Source organism: Leucoraja erinacea, chromosome 31 (assembly GCF_028641065.1).
Source record: "Leucoraja erinacea ecotype New England chromosome 31, Leri_hhj_1, whole genome shotgun sequence".
Taxonomy (NCBI): Eukaryota; Metazoa; Chordata; class Chondrichthyes; order Rajiformes; family Rajidae; genus Leucoraja; species Leucoraja erinaceus.
The window spans coordinates 18817955-18844030 of NC_073407.1; the positions used below are offsets into that span (position 1 = coordinate 18817955).

At 39.1% G+C, this 26076-nt stretch overlaps 1 protein-coding gene across 2 annotated transcripts in view; it reads left to right on the plus strand.

Moving 5' to 3' along the window:
- The window catches only part of col27a1b (collagen, type XXVII, alpha 1b), a 313539-nt gene that overhangs the window by 272585 nt on the left and 14878 nt on the right, over positions 1-26076 (plus strand). For both annotated transcript variants that reach the window (XM_055660163.1, XM_055660164.1), the window contains exons 42-51: positions 4931-4987; positions 7215-7268; positions 8606-8659; positions 8956-9009; positions 12207-12260; positions 12856-12963; positions 15036-15143; positions 20238-20345; positions 22530-22583; positions 25566-25628. In XM_055660163.1, coding sequence (XP_055516138.1) covers positions 4931-4987; positions 7215-7268; positions 8606-8659; positions 8956-9009; positions 12207-12260; positions 12856-12963; positions 15036-15143; positions 20238-20345; positions 22530-22583; positions 25566-25628 — 714 coding nt within the window. The remainder of the gene's footprint in view (positions 1-4930; positions 4988-7214; positions 7269-8605; positions 8660-8955; positions 9010-12206; positions 12261-12855; positions 12964-15035; positions 15144-20237; positions 20346-22529; positions 22584-25565; positions 25629-26076) is intronic.

Sequence of the window (26076 nt, forward strand, 5' to 3'; positions counted from 1 at the left end):
AATAAATCTAAATGTCCTTGTAGACACAGTATATAAAGATGGTTAGCATGCACATACAGTAATCTAATTAGGAATGTTGACCTTTTTGCAAAAGAGATGAAATATAAAAGTAAAGATCTTGCTACAACCATGCAGGAATTGATGAAACAGAATGTGAAATACTATGTACAATTCTGGTATATTTTTAATGTAATTGCATTGGAGGCAGTTCAGAGAAGGTTCACTGTCTGAAGAAGGGTTTTGGCCCAAAACGTCGCCTATTTCCTTCGCTCCATAGATGCTGCTGCACCCGCTGAGTTTCTCCAGCATTTTTGTGTACCTTAGATCTTCCAGCATCTGCAGTTCCTTCTTGATCACTGATTTGATTGCTGGGATGAAGACCTGATCTGATAAGGAAAGGCCACCCTGTACTCATTAGAGCACCCATATATTGAAACATATAAGATTCTGAGGGGGCGTAAAAGGATAAATGCTAAGAGGATGTTTCCTTTCATAGGTCCTCAAAACAAGAGGTTGCCCATTAAAATCATGATGAAGAAGCATTTCTTCCCTAAGAGTTGTGGCTCTTTGAAATTCTCTATCCCGGAGTGTTGGAGAATCTGAATTATTAAATATATTCAAGGCCAAAACAAACAGATTCTTTGTCAAAAGGGTAGTTAAGGGTCCTAGGGAACAGACAGGTAAGTGGAGCCAAGATGAGGTCAGCAATGATCTTACTGAATGGCAGACGAGTCTCAAGAGACTGTGGACGTATTTTTGTTCCTATTCCTATGTTCTGGCAACACCGAGTGCTTCGGGAGCAACCAAACTTTCAGCAGAACTATTTAAAGAGGCCTGGAACAGATTAAAATAGAGTACGTGAACCTGACCCAAGTGGTTACTCTGATTTTTTTACATCTCCTGCACGCTTTAGAACTCCTTTCCCACAATGTTGACCCCACAGATCTCCCCCTGCAACACAACCCCTACCTATGGCCCAGGGCCTACTTGGCATATATATATAAAAAAACCTTAAGGATAAGGGGACCTTAACCATATTGAAAGTAAATGCTTTCAATTGAAAGCAAAAAAGTCACTGCAAGTAAATCTATTTAACACTCCAGAAAGCGCTACGGACCAATTGGACATCAGATTTATAATTCCTACCCATTGGGGATCAAAGCTAAAAAATAAATCCACAATAGATTTTGAGGAGGAGGTCACTAGTAAGACTACATTCCTAAATGCCCAGACACAGACTGACAAGATAAATACTCTCAAGCAAGTGTTCCCGGTACACCTACCATGCAGTTTCAGATTGGATTGTTGATTTTGAGTTTAACAGAGTCAGAAGCAGAGTGGTACACTCCGCAATGGAGTGCACTGCAAATATTACCTGCACTTATTTGCACTGCCTCTTTGGTGTAAAGATCAGCTTGCTTAGAGCTCCACTCGTGGAGGAAGTAAGGGAGGGTGGATGGGCATGTACCCAGGAAGTGTTTCGGACCAACATGATCTGGCCCAACCAATTTGTTTGACAAATATTTGTCTGAAAATATTAAGAGGCATTTATTTTAGTTCAGTGCCTCCATTACTATCTCCATTTCAGAGAGGCATTTATTTTATTCAGCATGATATCACCACATAAAGGTTATTTTAAAAAGACATGTACAGATACATTTTGTAGCAGAAAGTCTGTTATCTGAATGTTTGTTCATATTGGCTGCATATCGGCTCATTTACAAACAAGCAATGATTTTCAAACAAATAACACTCATTTTGTAGAATTAATGTGTAAAGTGCGACCATAAAATGGGGAGGACAGGAGCAGCCAGCTGCGTATTACCAAATGTAACAGTTGTACTTTGATTTTTTATTACATTTGTCAGAGGGAATGATTGCTGTCTTGGGAAATGGAAAATAACTGACTCCCAAACCATTTTAACCATAATTACTCCAATTTTCCAATTGTTATGATGTTTGGGGCTTCTTGATTGGTTTAAAAATAAGTTCTCCAGACTAGGCTTTAAAAACACACAGTCCTACGGTTCATTGCTGATTCACCTCTACATTATCTGTGATTAAAAACTGGCTCTGATTCAGTTGGACTCAACTGCCAGGAAAACAAACACCCCAGGATTCTCCAGGAATCCTAAAGGTGGTAACAACTGCCAAGTCCTGACAGTTGAAATTAACTTGCTGTCTGCAAATAAACCCATAAGAAAGATCTTATTTCACTGGAAAATTAGAAAAAAAATCTGTTTGGTAATGTCTGGCATGCTGAAGTACAGGATCAAAACTGCCTTTTCAGTAAAATTCTGAGGTTCATTTGTCATCACGCTTTCTTAAAAGAAAGTTCATAGAATCTGATAATGATACAGTATTAAAGGAGGCCATTCAGCCCATGAAAGAGCTGTGTTACTCACATTCCATGCAAATTAAATAGTGATTATCATATGTTATGCATAATTGAGTAATTAATTAATACTTCAATCATCTATGAGGGCAAATCACAAGAATTATTTCCTTATTATTTAATGTCTTATTCTCTCTCAGGAGAAACAAATCTAACATAAATCTGCCCCATCAGTGATAAACTGGGTAAATGCTGTGATTGCCTCCAACACCGTGAGTCAGGTAGCAAAGGGGTGCAGCTGGTAGAGCTGCTGCCTCACAGCACCAGAGATCTGGGTTCAATCTGTGTGCAGTCTGTATGGAGTTTGCACGTTCTCCCTGTGACCACGTGCGTTTCCTCCAGGTGCTCATGTTTACACCTGCATCCCAAAATCATGCAGGTTTGTAGGTTAATTGAGCTCTGTAAATTGCCCCTAGTGTGCAGAAAGTTGATGAGAAAGTGGGATAACATAGAACCAGTGTGAACGGGTGACCGATAGTTGGTGTGGACTCGATGGGCCAAAGAGCCCGTTTCCATGCTATCTCTAAAACTGTCGGGCTCATCTGTTGTAAACTGGAACTATTCGTTGACTGATACAAACAGACTTATTTGGAGTGGAAGGAGATTAATGAGGGCAATGGAGAGAAAACAAAACCATTCTGGGCAGAGTACAGCAGTTTGCTGTAAATCCAAAATAAACAAGAATGCTGGATTTAGTCAATTAATAATCTGGAATTTGGAAAGAAAAACAATTGATCTTAATATTGGCTCTTCAACGTGACCTAGTGTGAGCAGCACTTGGCATATGTCAAGAGTCAAGAGTGTTTTGTTGTCGTATGTCCCAGATAGGACAATTAAATTCTTACTTGCTGCAGCACAACAGAATACGTAAATATAGTACATAACGGGAGAAGAAAAAAAGCTCAGTGTGTGTATGTACATGCGCACATACTCAATAAATAACAAATATAGTGCAATAATAATAATAGTCTGTTGCAGTTCAGAGCTTATTTGTTGTCGTGTTTAATAGCCTGATGGCTGTAGGGAAGAAGCTGTTCCTGAACCTGGACGTTACAGTTTTCAGGCTCTTGTACCTTCTTCCCGATGGCAATGGTGAAATGGGTGTGTGGCCAGGATGGTGTGGGTCTTTGATGATGTTGGCTGCCTTTTTGAGGCAGCGACTTTGATAGATCCCTTCGATGGTGGGGAGGTCAAAGCCGGTGATGGACTGGGCAATGGTCACAACTTTTCGCAGTCTTTTCCACTCCTGGACGTTCAAGTTTCCGAACCAGGCCATGTTGCAACCAGTCAGTATGCTCTCTACTGTGCACCAGTAGAGGTTCAGGAGAATCCTCTTTGACATGCCGAATCTCCGTAATCTTCTCAGGAAGTAGAGTCGCTGATGTGCCTTCTATATAATTGCATCAAGGTCCTGGGTCCAGGAAAGATCTTCGGAAATATGCACGCCCAGGAATTTGAAGTTTTTGACCCTCTCCACCATTGTCCCATTAATGTAGCAAAGGAGAGCCAGTGAGATCACATCCTACATTGACCTGTTGTGGCGGTAGGCGAACTAGTGGATCGAGTCTAATGTTAATAAATGTATCGTTATCCATTTTAGTTTCAAAACAGAAAGACAGAGTGTTATTATAACAGTGTTAGTCTGGAAAGTGGAGGGTTGGGGAAGAGGTGGGAAAGGCAAGTAAAAAGAAAAGAGAACTAGTAGCCCGCTGTGGGTGCGAGAGGAGAACATCCAGTGTAGGTTACCTGAAATTGGGGGAAAAAAACACTTGACTTGTAATTGCCCATGTGGAATATGAGATATCATTCCTGCAATTTGCATTTGGCCTCTCCATAGCAAAGGAATGCTGCACTTTAGCAGGCCAAGACCAGAGATGCCATGGGCCAGACTTAACCCACGATCCATAATTGATATTGATATCCTTCAATATCCATTCATCATGATTTTACAGTTCTCAATCAAATTCCTCATATTATTCTCTGCTCCGCTTCAAAGAGAAAAAACCTCAGTCTATCCGAATAATTGTAATTCCTGCTAGAACTCATTTGTGCCCGCTCCAAACATTCACATCTTCCTGAAGTGAGTGCAGTCCAAATGTAGTCAACAAGTAAGATTGTTGGAGTAATTTGTAACACTGTTCCTTTGTAATTTGTAGCAATGTTTCTTTCTAGAAATTGATGAAGATCTTTTATGGTACTGTTACTAATGTAGATATTTACACCCTAATAATTCTTAAATTAATCGTGAGAATAACAACACTGGCATTAAATAATGTTATCTAGAAATTTAGCTACAGTCTGCCAACTCTAGTGACTCATGGGTTTAGGTTGAATCACCAGTGAGCCTGTACCTGCAACTGTGCTGCTGGAAAAACGTTCTATTTTATTCTCTTTGTTTTGTTTTGTTTGTTCTTTTATTTCCTCAGTAATCAGATCATTTACACTTCCCTTGTCCCTGCAGTTAGCCCAACCCGTAAGTTCTGTTTCCCAAAGTGTACTAAGCGTATTATTAACAGAGTTTTTCTTATGCTCCAGGGTGAACAAGGAGATGATGGGAAGGTGGAAGGACCATCTGGTCCACCTGGTGACAGGGTAAATATTATTGTCAATGCCTTTAGACTAACTCTTGCCACTCAGAAGGCTACACTATTTGCAAGATGGCATTGGAGTAATGCATCTCTTTGAGTTCTGCTCAAAGAGGAGGATTTACTATCATCCGATACAATCACCCTACTCTTTTAAATCTCTTTTCTACCTATAAATCTAGCACAATTTCTAGTTGTTCTAATAATATTCTAACAATATCCTACACTCTGCATCATCTACCTTTCGCTCAACCTATTTTACTTGGGTTTGGCTTGATTATATTTATGTATAGTATTATCTGACTGGTTGGATAGCATGCAAAACAAAGATTTTCACTGTACATCGGTACACGTGACAATAATACAGCTATAATGAAGCCACTTGCTTGACAGATTGTGGCCATTTTTAACCATTGTATGCATGTCGGCATGTTTTTACCTCCCTGAGCTTAAGTGTGAAATCACTACCTCTTGTGTTGATTGGTGATGGTGATATTGTAACAACTCTAAACATCTCTACTGCCATGTTGATCAGAGGTTTACAGGATTGCTGCCTGGATTAGAATGTATTACCTGTAAAGAGAGGTTGAACAAACTTGGATTGTTTTCTCCAGAACATCAGAGGATAAGGGAAGAACTGACATCAGCATATAAAATCATGAGAGGCATAGTTAGAATAGACAATCAGAACAAAACTAGAGGCCATAGGTTTAAGGTAAGAAGGGCAACGTTTAAATGTGCGGGGCAAGTTATTTTTTTTACTCACAAAGTGGAAGGTGCCGGGAATGTGTTGCCAAGGATAGTGGTGGAGGCAGATAGGATAGTGACATTTAAAAGGCTTTTACATAGGCACATGGATATGTAGGGAATGGAGCGATATGGATCATGTGCCAGTAGAGGAGATAAGTTTACCATGGCATCAGTTGCAGTATAGACATTATGGGCTGAGGAGCCTGTTCCTGTGATCTACTGTTCTATGTTTGTATCCTGCTTCTGGGCTAAGTCCCTTCGCTACCTGAGGCCAAATACTATAAATAGACATAACGCACTGTGAAGGTGCCAAAAACTGACAGGGCAAGACCGGATCATTCTGCCTATATCCCAGGTCTCCCACTGCACTCCATCCAGCGATAAATTATAGTTGAGATATTTACCTGTCATTCTCCTCATTTTGAAAAGGGAAGTGTTTGAAATGGCAAAAACCAATGGCTAGCATAAGAGAAGCAAATTACCCCGACATCAGGAAGCAAAAGCAGTTCTGGTCTGGCATGATTCTGCCATTGGACCAAGGCCCATGAATTTTCAGGCCAGAGTTTGAGAGTATCATGTATTCAGCAAATGGCGCTGAGTCGTGAAGGGTAGTCTGCTGCTTATTTGGTAGGCTTTTGGCTGAGTGGTTACAATCGTCATGCCATGAGAATATTAGCCTTCTGCTACACTCCTGCCAGAATATTAGTGGATGGACACAAAAGGAATGCAAAGCTTGTGGTTATATCTCTCAGCCAACAGCAGACCAAATGCAGGAAAACACATTCTAATGCAGGGCAAGGGTCCATGTACTGGACACACATAAAATTAGATGTACACTGACACTATACTCTTTACCTTTTTTAAATTAAATAGGTTATTACCTCCATTAAAATAGTGATGAGAGAAATAGTAGGCAAACTCTTGACAGCCATATGCAGATACAGGCCCTGCATCTGCAAGCAGTTAATTGATGCAACCTTATACAAGTTGCATTATGTCAAAGCCACAAGATATTCTTCAGTATGACGGCAACTTCTGCAGTGAACCACAAAGACAATTCTGTTTCCAGTCATTAAATTGTTACCAAAGTGCTCAAGTTGGTGCAGAGTCAACTCCCAGCAGATGTTTTCAGACAAGTTTCAAGTAAAGTTCTCATTAACCTCAAACTTTAAACAATTTACTTAACTCTTGTCACCACCAGATTTTTGACAATTATCTCGGTAATACGATGTTTCTGACTTTTTTCTGGAACACTCTCCCACTTAATTAAAAAAAAAAAGAAACAGCATCTGCAATTTATGTAGAATTATCGCTCTAAAAATCAAACCAAAATAAGAATTAGAAACACTTAAACATGAAGGTTCATATTAAAGACAGTAAATTTAAATAGAAAAGTCTGCGGTAGGGATTTCCAGAAGCTTTATTCACAGTCTATGTAAAGAAGGACAAAGTGCCTAACTAATGGAATTGAATATTTGTTGCAGGGCCCTGTTGGGGATCGGGGAGACAGAGGTGAATCTGGAGATCCTGGCTATCCTGTAAGTATATATATATATTCATTTGCTGTTGTGTGCCTTGAATACTGAAGCTTTCAGCTGTCCGTGGACAGCACAATAGTCGACATCTCTTACTTTTTAAATACCGCACAATCCAAAATCAATTTGAATTGGTATTTGTTTCTTATTGTTGCGTGTAGTGAGATTCAATGCAAAGCTTTTGTTAGTGCCCAATCCAATTAAATCAGATTATGGATCAGAGAATAGGGAGCAGGAACAGAGTTCAGGAATCCCCTGTGGCCATTCCCCAGCACAGCAGGTGGATACTGTTGAGGGGGATGACCATTCAGGGTAGAACAGCTGCAGCCAGGTCTGTGGCACTGGGTCTGGCTCTGAGGCACAGTGGGGGAGGGTAAAGTCAGTCAAAGCAATAGTGATTGGAGATTCAATAGTTAGGGGGCAGACAGTGACTCCAGTGGCCTGTTGCCTCCCTGGTGCCAGGGTCCAGCGTGTCTCGGAACAGTTGCAGAACATCCTCAAGGGGGAAGGTGAGCAGCCAAATGACATTTCCTACATAGGTAGGAAAATGAATGAGGTCCTGCGGAGTGAATGTAGGGAGTTTGGCAAAACGTTAAAATGCAGGAGCTCGAGTCTGGTAATCTGTGTGTTGGTTAGGTTCCTATGCTGTGAGGTGCTATGTGCCATGTGCTCTCGGTGTCATGTGTTAGTGAGGGTAGCACTAGAAGGATAGAACAGATGAATGCATGGCTGAGGAGTTGGTGCAGGGGGCAGGGATTCTGATTTTTGGACCTTTGTGATTTCTTCTGAGGCAGAGGTGACCTGTACAAGAGGAGGGGCATCAACATCCTTGAGATGAGTGGCTCATCTTTGATCAGAACAGAATCACTTCTCTCCCACCTGCACCCAGACCTCCACATCAGATTCCCTATGCCTAGAGGCAAATTGCATCGTGCTAGTTCCAGGTGTATCTCCTAGGGCACATATCTCTCTCTAGGTCAAACCAATTTTGCTCAACACTCTCAGTGCCAGTTGCTAAGGTAGTGCCATGGGATTTAAGGTAGAGTAACAAAACGTGCTCAATATCGTCGTCTTCATCACCTGCCCCCTCTCTCGTGAGTGTGTGGGAGAGAGAGAGAACACTGCTCATATTCCCATGCTCCCCATGCTGTGACTCATGCTGCTCTGTTCATGGGGAATCAGCACGGCTGCCAAATCATTGCAAAGACAAAGCAGAGGATAGGTGCATTTTTAAGGATGTGTCTTGTAGGCTTAAATTTAAAACACTGAAAATTACCTTAATATTTTAGATGGCCTAGATATTAGCACCACTATCATTGATGGATATCTGTTTCCTACAGGGTCAGGAAGGCCTGGATGGCGAAAGGGGGAAGCCTGGCCAGCAAGGTTTACCAGTAAGTCCAATTTAAACTTAATAAGAATCAATATATTGCAGACATTAAATAATGCTCCAAAAGATTAAAATTTCATTTAATCAAAATTGCCAGTATTTCTTAATTCTGTTCACCAAACCACACATTTTGAAGTACTTATGTGATTGTGCAGAGGGTGGAGAATTTATCTGGATGGGAAGCACAGCAATAATTGATTCCACATGAAGGATAACTTCTATGTTGTAGAAATGCTAGCTTGCATCAGAGATAGAATTGCATAGAGTTATAATTCTTTTACTATTTGCTTTGAATTTTAGGGTAATCCTGGACCTCCAGGTCAACCAGGTGTAAAAGGATCGAAAGGTCAAGAGGTGGGTAACTTTCTTCCCGTGATAACATAGAACTTTAAAGCACAGGAACCAGCCCCTTCAGCTCACAATATCGAACATAATGCCAAAACTAACTCTGAACTGCTTGCATGTAATCCATATACCTTATTTTCTTGCATATCCATGTGCCTTTCCAGAAGTCTCGTCAATGCCTCTATCATATCTGCTGCCTTCATCTCTTCCCCCCCCCCCCCCCCCCCCCCCCCCACCCACCCACAGCGAGTTCCAGGCACTCATCACTCTCTGTGTAAAAAAAACATCCTGCTGATCTCCTTTATACTTTGCTCCTCTCGCCTTAAAGCTACAGTATATTTGATATACTTACAGGTCTCCTCTTAACCTTCAACATTCAGGAGAAAGCAATCCAAGTCTGTTCATCCTCTCCTTATAGTTAATATCCTCCACCCCAGGTATCATTCTAATAAACCTCCTCTGCACTCTTTCCAAAGCCTTCACATACTTAGATAGATACAAAATGCTGGAGTAACTCAGCGGGACAGGCAGCATCTCTGGAGAGAAGGATTGGTTGACGTTTCGGGTTGAGACCCTTCATGTATTGGGGCAAAAGTATAGTTTCATATAGTCAATGACATACAATCAAAGAATTAACAACAATAACAAACATCTAGCCCACTGTACTTTCATATATTCTGTATATTTAGCTTCTTAGTTTAAAAATTCAGATTTAATTCTGTTTTGCAATTAAGTAATTTTTCCTCAGCATTTACTTGCAATAACTTATTCCACATTCTATTACTATTTTGTGCGAAAAAAAAATCTCAGTTGCTTTCCTCTGTTTAGTTTAGTCTAGTTTAATTTAGAGATACAGCACGGAAACAGGCCCTTTGGCCCGCCGGGTCCGGGCCGGCAGCGATCCCCGCACATCAACACCATCCTACACCCACTAGGGACAATTCTTACATTTACCAAGCCAATTAACCTACAAACCTGTACGTCTTTGGAGTGTGGGAGGAAACCGAAGATCTCGGTGAAAACCGGGCAGAACGTTTCATTTTACTCAAGATAGGGTCATTTCAAACTCCCTACATCAGAACTGGGAAGTAGAAAAAGTAAATTAATTTTAAGTTGCAGAGAGGATGAGGGAGGAATGGTTAAAACAAAATGAAAATCTCTAATTGAGTGTGGCAAACCTAGCTGTGAAGATAAGTTGTGGAGGCCGTCAGGTCAATGAGTTAAGGTGATGAATTATGAACTTATGAACCTATGAGTTGGAGAATTGGAGAGAGAGAAAAAAAACGAAGCCCTGGAAGTGATGGCAATGAGAGAATTAGATCACAAACATAGCAACATAAAAGTTACAAAATGAGTCGTTATAGGACTAGCAAAGCAAATATAGAAAGACAATCTGAGCCAATATCACAGATAGATGAAATGCAGCAGAAATGGCTGGTTCTGATTAAAAACCGAAGAGAAAACACAGTTACCTGAGATGATAGAATTCAATATTGAGCCCAGAAATCTACTTAAGTATGCATTCTCCAAAATGTTGCCTGGAATGGTACACCTCAGCTAGTCACAATGTTTTTTCCATCAATTCATGTTCAAGAACACTTGAGCGGCTCAGTGGTGCAGCTGGTAGAGCTGCAGCCTAACAGCGCCAGAGACCTGGGTTCGATCCTATCTGTGTGGAATTTACGCATTCTCCCTGTGATCGTGTGGATTTCCTCCGCTTCCTCCCACATCCCAAAGACATAAGGATTTGTAGATTAATTGGACAATAGAAACTCTCTGTAAATTGCAGCTAGCGTGTATGGAGTGGATCGAAAGTGGGATTACACTGGGATTTCTCCAAAGTGGTGAATGGGTTAGTTAGATGGTCGGTATGGGCTTGGTGGGCTGAAGGTTTCCTTGCTGTATCTTTCAATTATAACTACTAGGTTTTTAACAATGTTTCACTGAGTTAAGAATCTAACCAAAAAAAGTTATAGGTATTATGTGCTACTTACTAGCTTTCATTCATGGTTCTATTTTATGTAAGCAATGCCACCAAAAAACATTGGTGTTGATTGCAGCTTCTGTGGGCATTCCAGAATGTCATCAATGCATGTGCATCTGGTCGCCACCATGCTGTCTACAATATTGAAACAAAAAGAATGAGGTATAAGTATTGTAACCGTTGATAACAGTTTACTTGTAGAAATCTGCAACTACGTGTTCAATTCTCCCACATGTTGAACAAGACATCGGAAAAAAACATTAATATATGCAAAGCTTATGTCATACAATAAAGAAACCTGCCTTCCATTTCTAATTTGTACCCTGCAGAACAAATAAGAATTCTACAGATTTTCAAAGAAATAATAATATTAAGAATAGTCCAGGACCTTTATTATAGTGAAATGTCCCACTGTATTCCAGAGGATTTCCATAACAGTTAATAAACAGGAGTTAAGGAAAATAACATTGTGTTGATCTGCTGATGACCAGTAGGGCACTTTTATTTAGTCAAACAGCTGCCTTGTTTGACAGCTGCAAGCAAACAAAGATCCCCTCCCAATTTCAACCTATTAATCCATCAAGAACAAGTAAAATTTGCCAATTTGTGGAAATTGTTAATGTAAGATGACTATTGCAGTAACAACGGTTATAAAAACAATACAAATATATTTTTTAGAAGCTAACTGTAACTGGATACTCACTAGGATTCTGTCTGAAATCAAGGACCCTGTTAATCTATATTGCAAGTAGAATATTATGTTTTCAGTTGCTGCTTCTGTGAATGAGCTGTATTTCAGTTATATCCCTTATTAAAACTGCAGAATTTTCATTAGTCTGGAATTGAACTGTCAGCATGTGCAATGTACCCGCAGTCTTTCTGACAATGTAATCACAGTGAGGAAAAGATTCACTGTTGTTTGCAAAGGTCAAACGAGTATCTGTATGTTTTACTCTGTTCGTAATAATTGTTAATATTTATGGCAATGGAGCCAAATCTCAAGAGGCGACTACAACAGAAAGCTGATTCTCTGGCACCCATTAGCGCTGTTGACCAAAGATAAATTTATAAGCCAGGAACTCACAGACCTTATTCTCTTTTGAGCTGAACCTGAGTTAAAAACACAGACAAACATACAGGGTACGATGAAGCTGAATTTTATTGTGAAATTAAAGGTACATAAATAACATAAAATTCAGTTCATTATTTCTCATTTACACAGGGACGAAAAGGAAAAACAGGTGTGCGGGGCATTCGAGGAAGCCCAGGCCCGCCAGTAAGTGTTTTATATGTGTATATATATTCATGCATTACTGAGCCTCTGCCTAAACTGAGGGATGAGTCCAAAAACATTGTAACTGAGGATTGCAAAATATGAATTTAATTTTATTAATAATTAAAACCGAGAAGAGTCGATAGACCCCAGAATTAGGCACAGGTTGGACAATCTGGTCCTGTGCATTAGATATTGTAATTTGGCAGGACCTTCCCTGGATCAATACTAACTAGGATCTAAAACTATTTATTTGACTACAAATGGCTCTGATATTCCCTGAGGATGTGATTAAGAGTCTATAGAACAATAAATATAATTATTTTCCAATAGAACTGTATATTGAAAGAGAAAAATGTCACAGAAGACAAAGCTCTTATTACCAGTGTATAGTATATAATACCTTGCAGTATAGTACCTTATAGTAAGTAGTACCTTTCATTTTTTCCAAAGTGCTCTTTGATCAGATCATTTGTTTTGAAGTGCAGTTGCAGTTACATTTGTAAGAGCATTCTACAGTATGGAATTGAATGTTACATCATTGTAATCTAAAAACCTTAAAGCAGAACTAATAGGATTTTTATTTTTTATCACTTAGGGACCAGTTGGGCCTCCTGGTCCGAGAGGCGTTGTTGGCCGGCAAGGTCAAGAGGGCGCTCCAGGGTTGGATGGAATTCCAGGACTCGATGGCAAACCAGCAATTACAGTAAGGAGGAGCTTTTGACAATGATAAAGATACCCGTGGTGGCACCATAAACACAATAATGTAAGACTTATCTTTGTAGAAATCTTCATCTATAACAATAATATTTCACACCCATGAAAGTAAATAAATCACAAAACTGTGCACTTTATATATGTTGTACCAGCATTATTCTATCCATAACTCTTATTCTATCCATCAAACCATCACAGTCCTAACTAATGAATAATATAACTGAAATGTAAACAGTAACTCCCCAACAGTTAATGATTCCTAACAGTGGTACACTCTTCACAATAAGATCGACTAAACTAAAATTTCTATTGTTATCCATCACTATATTGCAGTTTGTTTAATAGCTGCCGTTTAAGCCCTCTGTGTCAGCTGTTGTTCTGTATTTAGATACAAGTGATATATCATATCAAAGATACAGGCACAATACCAAACATACATGTGGTAGCAATACATCCTTGGAATTGGTCTGAGCAGGGCCCATTTTTGCAGACACCGACAGCTCTCCGATACAGTATGGAGAGGAGAAGCACCCACACAATTCTCCGGAAGTGTGTCACCTTCCAGTTTGGAGGAAGATGATGAAAGTAGTGCTTCGCCCTAGTTTGAAGCAGAAATTTAACCTAATGCATAGAAAAATAAGAGGGTTAGTACCCGTTTGTTGCACCCTATGCAAAATTGCTTCACATCATTTATATACTGCATTCATGCACCACAGGGTAGTATCTTTTCATATATTTAACTCCTCATGTCACTCCCTGTCCTTGATATCCCCCTACTCTTCATGCTCACAGCTGTCTCAGTCTAAAATGAACTCCCCTGACTAGAGCTTGAATTGATCCCCTGGGCCCTGTCCTGATTCCCACAACTCTCACCACACCCAAAGATGAATACATTCACTTTTAGGTCATTAAAATAATTGGTAAAACACATAATATTATGACAGTTACTTACTTTAAAGGTACTTAGCAGTATTTTGGGGGTAGCCAGCTATGGTAATATGCTATAGTAAGCACAAACTTATTCATTCAATGTAATGCATTACATGCAGAATGTGTGAACTTTCAACATCTCCAGAGTCTAATGGGCCTGGTTGAAACCAAAGACCAATAGCCAAGACAGGGTTATTGGTCCCATGGAAGCTCTTTCATGTAAAGGAATTTCCTTTCAAACAGTCAAAATGTTAACTGTATTCGCATATTGGTAGACGATGAAATATTAGTCTACTTTTACCACAGACTTGTTTCACACATGATGTACCTTTCTGCCAAAGCCAACAAATTAAAATGCAGTCCAACCATCAAAAGCACCAACATTGGAACTAACCTCTGATTATAAGGGGGTTTTGTTTTCCATACAATGTGACTCCTTGTTGTCATCCATTTCACCCATAATGAAGAGAACAGATGTTCTTTTTGACTTGGCTTAATTAGAGGCACAGGAACTGCTGGAATCTTGAGCAAAACATAAAGCGCTGGATGAACTCAGTGGGTCAAGCAGCATCTGTGGAGGGAATAGACAGATGATGATGTTTTGGGTTGTGACCCTTCTTCAGGTTTAAAGTAGTGAGCAATTTAACTGAGCTGTGAAAGTAAAATTGATATTAGACCCCAAAGTTTTCCAACAATGTGCCCAGTTTATGAAGGATGCTGAGAAAATGAAGCTATAGAAGAAATTTACTACGTTTGAGATGATGCAAGGAGGTTTTAGTCACAAAATACTAGAGGATTAATGTATTTAAGAAGGAACTGCAGATGCTGGAAAATCGAAGGTACAGGTACCAGAGGATTAATGTATTTTCATTGACACAGAAAAGATTAAAGGGCAGTCTGACTGAGATGTGCATAATCATGAAATGGAGAGAATGAATCCAGGATTGGACAATACATCCCAATAGAATATGCATTCATGAATCCAGAGCAGTTGCAATATGTTCCTAGATTCTTTCCTTTTCACATGCCGAATTATTATTTGTATTGCATAAAAGCCTCACAACAGTTTTAGAATTATTGGAAAGAAAGTTTATTTTTGGCGTTGACATGTAAGTTTTGCTCATACTTTAGGGGGAACAGGGAGACGATGGGATTGTGGGATTGATTGGTGCATCTGGGGCACGTGGCCGTGTTGGAGTACCCGGACTACCTGGATCTCAGGGATCTCCTGGCTTTAAGGTGAGGAGGATGAACACTTTCAGCATCTCATTCTGTAACCTCTACAATCATTTGATAGACAATGATGATTCTTCAAAGATGAGCTGCTCATGCATTATCCATTGAAGTGAAGGATGATCTCATTAATCAATATACTTGTGTAACACTGGAGTGAGATGATATTAAATACTGTAACATCCAAACAATGTTTAGTTATGTTCTAAGCTAAAAAAGAGAAGACCACATAACCCATTGAAGTTGTTGTGCTACTCAGTGAAATCATGGTTTCATTCCGCATCAGGCCCACTGTTGATTTAAGCATGTAAATAAGGGAATATTGAAATTATTGAAAGTACATTGATAGGAACATAGAAAATAGGTGCAGGAGGAGGCCATTTGGCCCTTCAAGCCTGTACCGCCATTCATTGTGATCATGGCTGATCATCGACAATCAGTAGCCTGTGCCTGCCTTCTCCCTATTTCCCTTGACTCCGCTCGCTTCCAGAGCTCCATCTAACTCTCTTTTAAATTCATCCAGTTAATTGGCCTTTAGTGCCTTCTGTGGCAGAGAATTCCACAAATTCACAACTCTCTGGGTGAAAAAGTTTTCCTCATCTCAGTATTAAATGGCCTCCCCTTTATTCTTAGACTGTGGCCTCTGGTTCTGGACTCCCTCATCATTGGGAACATTTTTCCTGCATCTAGCTCATCCAGTCCTTTTATAATTTTATACATTTCTATAAGATCCCCTTCTAAATTCCTTCTAAATTCAAGTGAATACAAGCCCAGTCTTTCCTCTATCCTCATATGACAGTCACGCCATCCCCGGGATTAACCTCGTGAACTATGCTGCGCTGCCACAATAGCAAGGATTCTCAAATCCCCGACTCCCTCCTTCTCAATGCTCCTGCCCTCCCTGCAACTTTACTCCTGGCGGCACAGCCGTGCTGACCCAGGCCAGACTACCCACATGCTGTGGAAGGAACTCTTCCCCCCCTGCCAGAGGCGCTGTCCTTTTACAGCCGCTGTACTGAGGGATAGTCAAGTCTATCTTTCTTGGCTAACAATCTAACCTTCGGCCTCCAAGACGCAGGTAAATTTTCGGACCTTATTTTAGGGTAAAAAATAGCGTCTTCATTGCCGAGAAATATGGTAATCAAAATACCAATTAAAAAATGTTCCGTACAATATTGCTCCTAATCTGTGCATTGGGAGCCTACATTGCTTTGCCTCTGCTAAACAAACAACGAGACTAAGATCCTTGCTGAATTCAGTCTACAGTTTGGTTCATTCTTTCCCCATTCACTAAATGTCTGGCAATTAAATGATTTGGGGTTAGTTGTTTTAACATTTATGTTTTGTATTGTATCATCTGAATCACTACTTAAAAATTCCTTGAGTTTCTAAAGTTTACCAAATTAGCAAAAATGATGGGATAATAGTTGCTCAAGGTTCCAGATTGAAAGAGTTAGAATCCTTTTTAACTTAATATCTGGTGCCATGTCCTTGATGGATAGATTTCTACCCATGCAAATAATGGAACCTTGTCATTTTCAGTTCACACTTTTAATTACCTAACAATTGTTTATCAGTACAATTAATGTCCCTGTTTTGAATTTAAATGAAAAATGGCTTAACATTTTGGAATCATTTTACCATATAACTCAATAAAGCTGTCACAATATTCCAGACAAAATTTTCAGCCTCTCAAATTTGGGAAAATGTAATCCAAAAATGTGTATACCTTCTGAATTAAGCTTCTATAATAAAAATGGGATATCTTATATTAATATATATTGGTGCATGGAAAATATTTTATTGTACTTAAATGAGATTTTCCCCACCGATTTTCATCCCATTTCTCCAATTCCACCCCTTTGGGCAAATCTGTCAAATGAAATCTAAAGCTGAATGTAGGCTCATGATAAAATCGTCCTGACAACTCTAGCTGTCAAAAGAATATGAAGTGAAATTTAAAAGTAGTGGAGCACAAAATGATCTGACATATTCTATGATTTAAAATTAAAACTAAATACAATTCCTAGTGCTCCAAATAAATTCTGCATACTTTTGCAGATCATGTGACAATCAGTCAGCACTCCCAATTCGGAGCTGCTGAAAATGAAAATCAAAAACTGTAAATGCTGGACGTCTATAACAAAAACAGAAAATGTTAGAAACATCAGCAGGTCAGACAGCATCAATGGAAAGCGAAACAGTTATTATTTCATGTCAAAGACCCTACACCACCTTCTCAAGGATCTTCAACATGAAATATTAACTCTGTTTCTCTTTCCACAGATGCTGCCTAATTTGCTAAGACTCCAGCATGTTCTGTTTTTATCATTGTTACCATAGAAAAACAAAGTTGAGATTTCAGGTCAAGGGCCATCGATCTAATGAAGGATTGTTGACCTAATTAAGCAACTAGGTTACTGCCCCCACTGATGCTGTGGGGGCAGTACCTGACCTGTTGAGTACTTTCAGCATGATCTGATTTCCAGCATCTGCAGTTTCTGCTCCAATTTTATTACATTTATTATAAACTCCATGGTGCACCTAATATGGTCAATTGTTATTTCTCAACAAAAATAAAATAACATGTTTTTCTCCATCTGCTAAGCAAATTGTGAACAAATTGTTCTTGTGCCCCAGAATCCTACCAAATAATTGCACGTTTTATTTTATCTCTCCCTGTATGTTGTGGTCAAATTATAGTACTTGCCAGGAATAGCAGATAAAGATCACAGAGCTTCTCCTAAGGCACAGCCATTGGCCCCATTTTTGAAACCAGAGTATTCTTTTAGGTAGAGTCAAAAATGAAATGCAATAAAAAATTTAAACAAAAAATCTTCCTATCTCTCTTTACATTTCAAAAGATAGTTATTTCCAATGATCAGAATGTGCATGTTTATTCCCCCTCTAATAAATTCCTTCTGTAAATCGGCATTGTTAGGACGGGGCTGAATTTCCACCCTAAAACATGAGAGTGATCAGCATAACCTACCGCAGAGGGCCTTGTGCACATTCGCTGTCCAACTGAACTTCCGCTACACAGCACACTATTGTTCTGGACATTGTGTTGCAATGTTGATTTTTATTGTGGCTGCCTAATCTTCATTTCCATCCATCTCCCCCATGCTGGCGCTTCCCTCTTAAACTGTAAACAGCTGTGGAGGGAATTAGCAAAGTATACCCACACCAACATTGAGATGTTTTCCTTCTTAAATATATTTAATTCTGCAGCAGAATGCTTATTCAAAGCATCCAAATAAATAAATAATATTGTTGTCAGACATTATAGTACTTTGAAGCCCACTATTGTCTGTTATACAAGCTATAACCTAGCCTGATTATTGAGACTTTTTATACGTACCCTTTCAATTTATCAAAAAGCCATAGCCAGTATCACACTATACATCTCCCTATGTGAGTTAATTCAACTTAGTTTGTTTTGTTGAGTAGCATGGTGTTTTTATCCATATGAAAGTAAGCATGCAGGTATAGCAGGCAGTCAAGAAAGCGAATGGCATGTTGGCCTTCATAACAAGAGGAGCTAAGTATAGGAGGAAAGTGGTCCTTCTGCAGTTGTATAGAGCCCTAGTGAGGCCACACCTGGCGTATTGTGTGCAGTTTTTGGTCCCCTAATTTGAAGAAGGACATTATTGTTATTGAGGGAGTGCAGCGTAGGTTTACAAGGTTAATTCCCGGGAAGTAGTCATAGTCTGAGAGAATGGAGCGGCTGGGCTTGTTCACTCTGGAATTTAGAAGGATGAGAGGATATCTTATTGAAACATATAAGATTGTTAAGGGTTTAGACACGCTAGAGGCAGGAAACATGTTCTCGATGTTGGGGGAGTCCAGAACCAGGGGCCACAGTTTAAGAATAAGGGGTAAGCCATTTAGAACGGAGATGAGGAAACACTTTTTCACACGGAGAGTTGTGAGTCTGTGGAATTCTCTGCCTCAGACTGGAGGCCAGTTCTCTGGATATTTTCACGAGAGATCTAGATAGGGCTCTTAAAGATAGTGGAGTCAGGGGATATGGGGAGAAGGCAGGAATGGGGTACTGATTGTGGATGATCAGCCATGATCACATTGAATGGCAGTGCTGGCTCGAAGGGCCGAATTGCCGACTCCTGTACCTATTGTCTAATGTCTATATTCCTACATTATTCTGTGGCCTACGATAATTGAAGAAGTGGTAAAACAAAACGAATATTCAATTTTCAAAACTCCTCTGCTTATTCTGTGTGCTAAAGGAAACATTAATTGATCATTCAGTCCCTTAAACCAGCTCTGCCATTCAAGTTGACTAAGCAAAGGCTTGGCGATCGTTCCGCTGAACACCTCCGCACAGTCCGCCTTAACCTACCTAATTGAGGGATTTGTTAGAGTCCATTAAAACCTACCCCACTTTAACTACCCCTCCCATTCCCAATCTGACCTTTCTGCCCTGGGCCTCCTCCATTATCAGAGTGAGGCCCAGCGTAAATTGGAGGAACAGCACCTCATATTTTGCTTGGGTAGCTTACACTCCAGCGGTATGAACATTGACTTCTCTAACTTCAGGTAGCCCTTGCTTTCCCTCTCTCTCCATCCCCTCTCCCTTCCCAGTTCTCCCACCAGTCTTACTGTCTCTGACTACATTCTATCTCTGTCCCGCCCCACTCCCCTGACATCAGTCTGAAGAAGGGTCTTGACCAGAAACGTCACCCATTTCTTCTCTCCAGAGATGCTGCATATCCCGCTGAGTTACTCCAGCATTTTGTGTCTATCTGCCATTCAATTAATACAAGACTGACCTATGCTTCAAATGCAGTTGTCTCAATAACTAACTAAAATCTATTGCTCTACATTTAAGATTTCAATTGACTCGACGTTCACTGTCTGATTCCATTTAAAAGATAAAACATATTTGTTAGAGTCCATTAAAACTGAAATATTGTCACAATAGTACAAATAAGTCATATTCAAGAATATTGAGATATTGAACCTAACTTGTTAGTTACTCTTTGATTCAGGATAGCATCAAGTCAAATGATGCCACAGATGTTGTATAGGCTGTGATAGTTTTAATAAACATATTTCTTTTAACTGTTGTGATTGTTGCAGGGAGAAAGAGGTTTGCGGGGTCAGGCAGGACCACCTGGAATAAAAGGAACCGAAGGAGGGACTGGACTTCCAGGGAAGAGAGGTGACCCAGGTTCTAAAGGTCAACCGGTCAGTTACACTTTTTATCTTGAATTGTATATTGCAGAGATGATATTAGCTATGTTCATCTTATGATGATGGAGAATAAAAGCAGGCTGAGATTTAAGCCTCTTTTAAAGGGATGCCTAAAATTAATTAAAAACTTATTTTAGATTAGGTAGAGAATTGGCAAGGAACAATTTTATCAACTATGCTACTAACATTATCTGGTGATTAACTTTTATGTATGTTTTACTGCATGATTTACTGCAGATATTTTCATGGTGTTATGTTTTGTCACTACATATTTTACCATCATAACACATGACCCTCAATGCTCAGTGCCTTGAGCAACTGTACAGACTTCGAGGTACACGCTGCTCTCTGTGGGGAATTAACTAGATAAACAAGATTTCCACTCCTGCAGATTTCTATTAACTCTCTGCGCGTGTGCATCCAAGAGAATGTGTTTGTGCACGCGTGTGCGTGCTTGTGGGCATTGATGATGTCGGAATCGGTCTCAATTGCATTGATTGTCAATGATTGCCAATAAGCAGGAGTTAGCAGACCTTAGCAGCTGACTTTCCAATGTGCTAAAAAATAAACTTTAAACTAACTATCTCTTCCAAGCTCATAATATTGTCCCATTGTTTGCATCATCAGCCTTCACTGGCAATGCAGCATACAGAACCAAATACAACTTACTGGGAGATATTCAGTTACACTGAGTTACATTAAAGTATAACGCAGGAACTAACTGGCCCAACTAATCTATGTTGGTGTTTATGCTCCCGACAATCCTTCTCACAGCCTATTTCCTCCCCACAATTATTCATATTGTGCAGACTTTCACATCTGCTATAATTGGTTTAACAGTGACCCAGGTTAGCAAGAAAAGTTAAGATTCAGTGCCCAACACCGATCATAACTAGTTTTTTCCCCTGGAATTACTCCAGTTTCCATTCACAACTCTGTATAATGACCTGGATTTTCTCCAGGAACCACACTATTGATTTTCCAGTTGACGAAGTTTTTTTGCTTACATAATGTGGAATCTAAAATGTCCACCCAGATACGGGTGTTCACATGTGATGGAAATATATTATCTAACGTACGTTAATTACACTGTAACAATAAGGACTGACTAGGTAGTGCGGATAAATGCATTTTGAATGGTCCATGTAGTTTTGCAAAACTAGTCACAGTTTATCCTGAGGAAAACGTAGTAATAATTGAAAAAAACTTTATCTGTAATGGTGATTATTTCAAAATGAATTCTGTAAAGATGGATGTGCTTCAGTAAGTCCTCATGGATTATTTTAATATGGGAATTAGTACAGAGGTGTTTTGGATGGAATACCTGTTTGGTTGAAATATTAATAAAACTGAAAAATCTGATTTTATAATGTAGATGCCATGTAATCATTATTTTACAATTTGTGACATCAATTAAGGCTATTTAAATCTTTCCATCAATTAATGCTTTTAAAGTCTAACGAAATTGAATCAGTTATTTCTGAATATATTCATCCTATAATCCACTCATTAGTAATTACATATGATCTTTGCATAACTTATTTGCAAAATAATTAGTTACCAAGTAAAATGACAAATAAAACCTTACGAGAGGACAAGCAATGAAGGTTAATAGTCTTCTTTTTAAAATCAGCCAAATGTTTGAAATTCAGCTTTATATATTCACCCAGTATTACGGAAGTGTCACGCAAAACTAATGTTAATAAATTTCAGGTACAATCACATTTCTACTGACACCATGCTACTATCGTCCCTGTTATGTCCAACAGTAAATGTCAGAAACCATGGTCTTTTGACTTTGGAAATGCGGCAACAGATATTGCTGTACATTAAAGTATTATTTGTACCCTGTGGTTACCTTAAAATAATCAGGGGTACAAAGAAGTAGAAGAATGTGATCTTACTGAGTCTGTGGGACAGGATCCATGAATTGAATTCTTGTTGCTATTGTAGTAGAATACAGGACACAAAATGGTATGTTGGTGAGCATGCAAAAGGGTCAAAATCGCTACATCAAATATCCTACATCAAATATCGTCATTAAAATTGGCTGTAGGATAGGTTATGTGACAGATGATATGAAACTTACTGTTTGACATCGCTATCTGTTCAGTTTTACCCTCAACATAATGGAATACTCTTATTTAGTACTAACGCAAATTAATTTGTTGATTTCAGGGAGATCCCGGAGAGTCTGGCTTCCCTGGGCTGATGGGAGTGTTTGGACCAAAGGTATGGGATCCATGACCATTTCTGAGATTTATGATCATTTTCTGTTTTCTGTTAACTATTTAGAACCTTGTAAAATCTAATAACGTTTAAATGGGAAAAACATTATTTGGATTCTCAAGCTGCATATTAATCGGAGATTTTATTTTAACAATTAGTTTGATGAATTAATATGTCACTATTATACCAACAACGTGAATTGTTGATAAAATGACTATCTTCACATGGTACTGCTATATCCTACAAAATACTCATTAGCTACACTGCAAACATTGTCTGTGGCCAATATAAAATGTGCACCAGATGTCAGATAGGTTTAATTAAATTAATTAATTAAACAAGGCAGTAAGGTAATTGTACAGCTGAAGCAGGACAACAAACCACCACCAACAAGGAATGATAAGTGTACCAGCATCTTTTTGTCTACAAAAATCAATGCCTGAATCATTCTTGGATAGCCCACACTTCAGATTCTTCTCCCACAAGATCCCCATAGCCACACAAATCCTTCATGATTTCTCACGTACAAAGTCATTAAGGTGGCACGGACACAGTTTAGATTTTAATATAAAACATTTTAATGTTAATAAATTAATTACAAATACTTTTTCCTGCATAAATTAGGTTACAATTTCAATTGATTATAAAAGATAAAAGCAGATGACTTTATATCACTTACGTGCCTCTCAGAGTATAGTCTAGTGTGGGAGTGGAGGCTGAGGGGCATCATGGTTGCATTGTTGGAGTGTGTGTTATTGAGGTTAGCAAGTACAGGAATGATTGATCCAAGTTGTGTGCCACTTAGGATCAATGTATTGGATTGGTGATTTATGTGAACTGTTCACTTGACGCATGTGGTAAATGTTTCAACTTGTAAATGTTTGATTTTTGGAAAAGCTTCAAATGCCCATCTCAATGATCATCATTTCATGTCTACCTTTTACTGTACCAACAATGTTAAAGTCCTGCTCCAAATTGATGTGTAAATAATGCACTGAAACAAAATGGATGAACATGTACAACAGAGCTATCAACTTCCGTGCAGCAGCAGCAACAATGTATTTATATGACACATAACATAGCAATACATGGATTATCTAACAGAATTCATGCAGATGGAAAAAATGCACAGACTGCTTCGATGTTTAAGAATGGTGAGAAGGGGAAACTTAGGAATTATTTTGTAATTAGCCAAACATTTGCAATTGGCAAATTACTGGAGTCTGTAATGAAGGATAAAGTGACTACTCCTTGAAAATGTTCATTTAATCAGGGAGAGTCAAGATGGATTCGTTAAGAAAAGGCAAAAATACACTACAGCTGCTAAAAATCGGAAATAAAAAAACTGAAAATGCTGGAAGTACTCAGCAGGTCAAACTAAAAGGTCTCGGACCTGAAACGTTATTTCTGTTTCTCTGTCCACAGATGCGGTCTGACCTGCTGAGTATTTCCAGCATTTTCTGTTTTATTATGGATTTGTAAAGGGTAGGTCATGCGTAAAGAACCTGGTTGAATATTTTTGAAAAGGGGAATAAAGTAGGATGAAATTGTTGTTAATATGCATCTCAAGAAGGCATATGAAAAGTCCCTAAAAAGAAACTGCTGCTAAAGCTCAAGGAATTAGCAGCAATTTATCAACTTGCCTTTGAAATTAGTTGTGTGGCTTGGTAGTGGTTGATCGGGATATGTTTTGGGGCCGTTGTCATTCACTTTCTCATGCAACAAGCCTTGAATTTGCACTAACTTCACATTCCCAGCAAAGTCTCCTGCTGTTTTGCACCTATATGACTTTCTGTCTTTAACCATTCATCCACTTTTCACACCAACCATACTGGCAGCATTCACAGGACAAGGCACAAAGTAAACCATTCCACCATTAACATAGAAACATAAAAAATAGGTGCAGGAGTAGGCCATTCGGCCCTTCGAGCCTGTACCGCCATTCAATATGATCATGGCTGATCATTAACAAATCTGTAGCTTTGATTCCAGCCTGCACCTGAGATTAGTGCCCTGAATTGAACTATTTTACTGCTGGCTATTCTGCATGCTCTTTCAAACACAAAATCAATATCTCATTTGCACTTGCGTTCTGTCATTTGTCAGCCCGGATACTGTATCGAAGCACCCTATCTAAAATTACGTTCTTTGCTATTTTATCTAATCCTGGCTACGTATACCAGATCTGTAACTCAAAAATCTCTGAAGACACTGTGAGAAAGTGTCCCTTCAAGGTTCTTACAATGTTCTCATACGAGACCTTATCCATAGACTGAGTAAACCTATCCACTTCTCATTTGTCTTCAGTCTTGCATCCAGAAACAATATCACCTTCCTCTCATTGCTTGTGGCTTTGCTTCACCTTTCTATGTCCTTTCTAGGACTTCAGTGATGTTACTTATACACTAGAACATATCCATTCATTCGATAAATAGTGCAAGTGGCTGCGATCACTTACACTTCTCAAGTTCACTGACATATCAATCAGATCCACTACCTGCCATTGCTGTTGGACCCAGAGAATCCTATTTCCTTTTTACTTCGCACTTGAGCGTTGCCCTGCACTTTCTTTGAGCACCATTTTCCTAAACTTATCACCAGTGCCTGCATTCTCTTTTCTGTTGAAACCTCTGCATGTTTTTCATTGGACAATAATCTTTAACTAAAGAAACATTTCCTCTTCTATGTTCAGCAGCCTGAAATTTCTCACCTGCCAAAATCAATAACTGCAAAATAAATCAATAACTGGAATTTGCACCAAGGCAAATTCCTTGTATGTGAATACTTGGCCAATAAACTTATTCATTCATTCATAACATCCTCAGAGTAGTCAGGACAATTATTTAATAGTGGATAATTTTATTCTCCATCGTGAAACGGTATCTTGACACTTCCAGTCAAATTACCATGTTTGTAAATGTGGAGATACATTAGAATTAGGAATTACAATGATCATCATCTGTTATTTGCTTTTTTTCTGTTTAGGGCCATCCTGGAGATGCCGGTTTTACTGGGATCCAAGGTCCAAAAGGGCCTCCGGGATTAATGGTATGTAGTTGTGTGTTGCAGGGATTTCAGAGTTTTACATAATCAATACATACAAGCAAAAAAGCTAATTTAGTCAATGAAAAGTTGAATAATCACTGATTTGCTTCACTTCACCAAACCTGACCCGCAAATACTTCAATGGTATAACCTGCACCAATTAGCCTCTTATTTAGCTCAATCAGCAAGGAATGAACACATTGGTCTTGAAATGCAGGGGCCTTCAAGCAGGCTCTTTTATTGCGAGATACAGGATGCTTCTATTACACCTTTGACGATTAACTGAAGTTATAAGGAATTGAGAATTCCACAAGCATGCATAATTATGACAAAAATAAACTGAATATACTATTTCAGGAAGGTGCTAAACGCGCATCGTGGATTGCAGTCATCTATCTTCAGCTCTGAATTGTAACATACAATGTTATAACAACACTTTATACAAATTTTC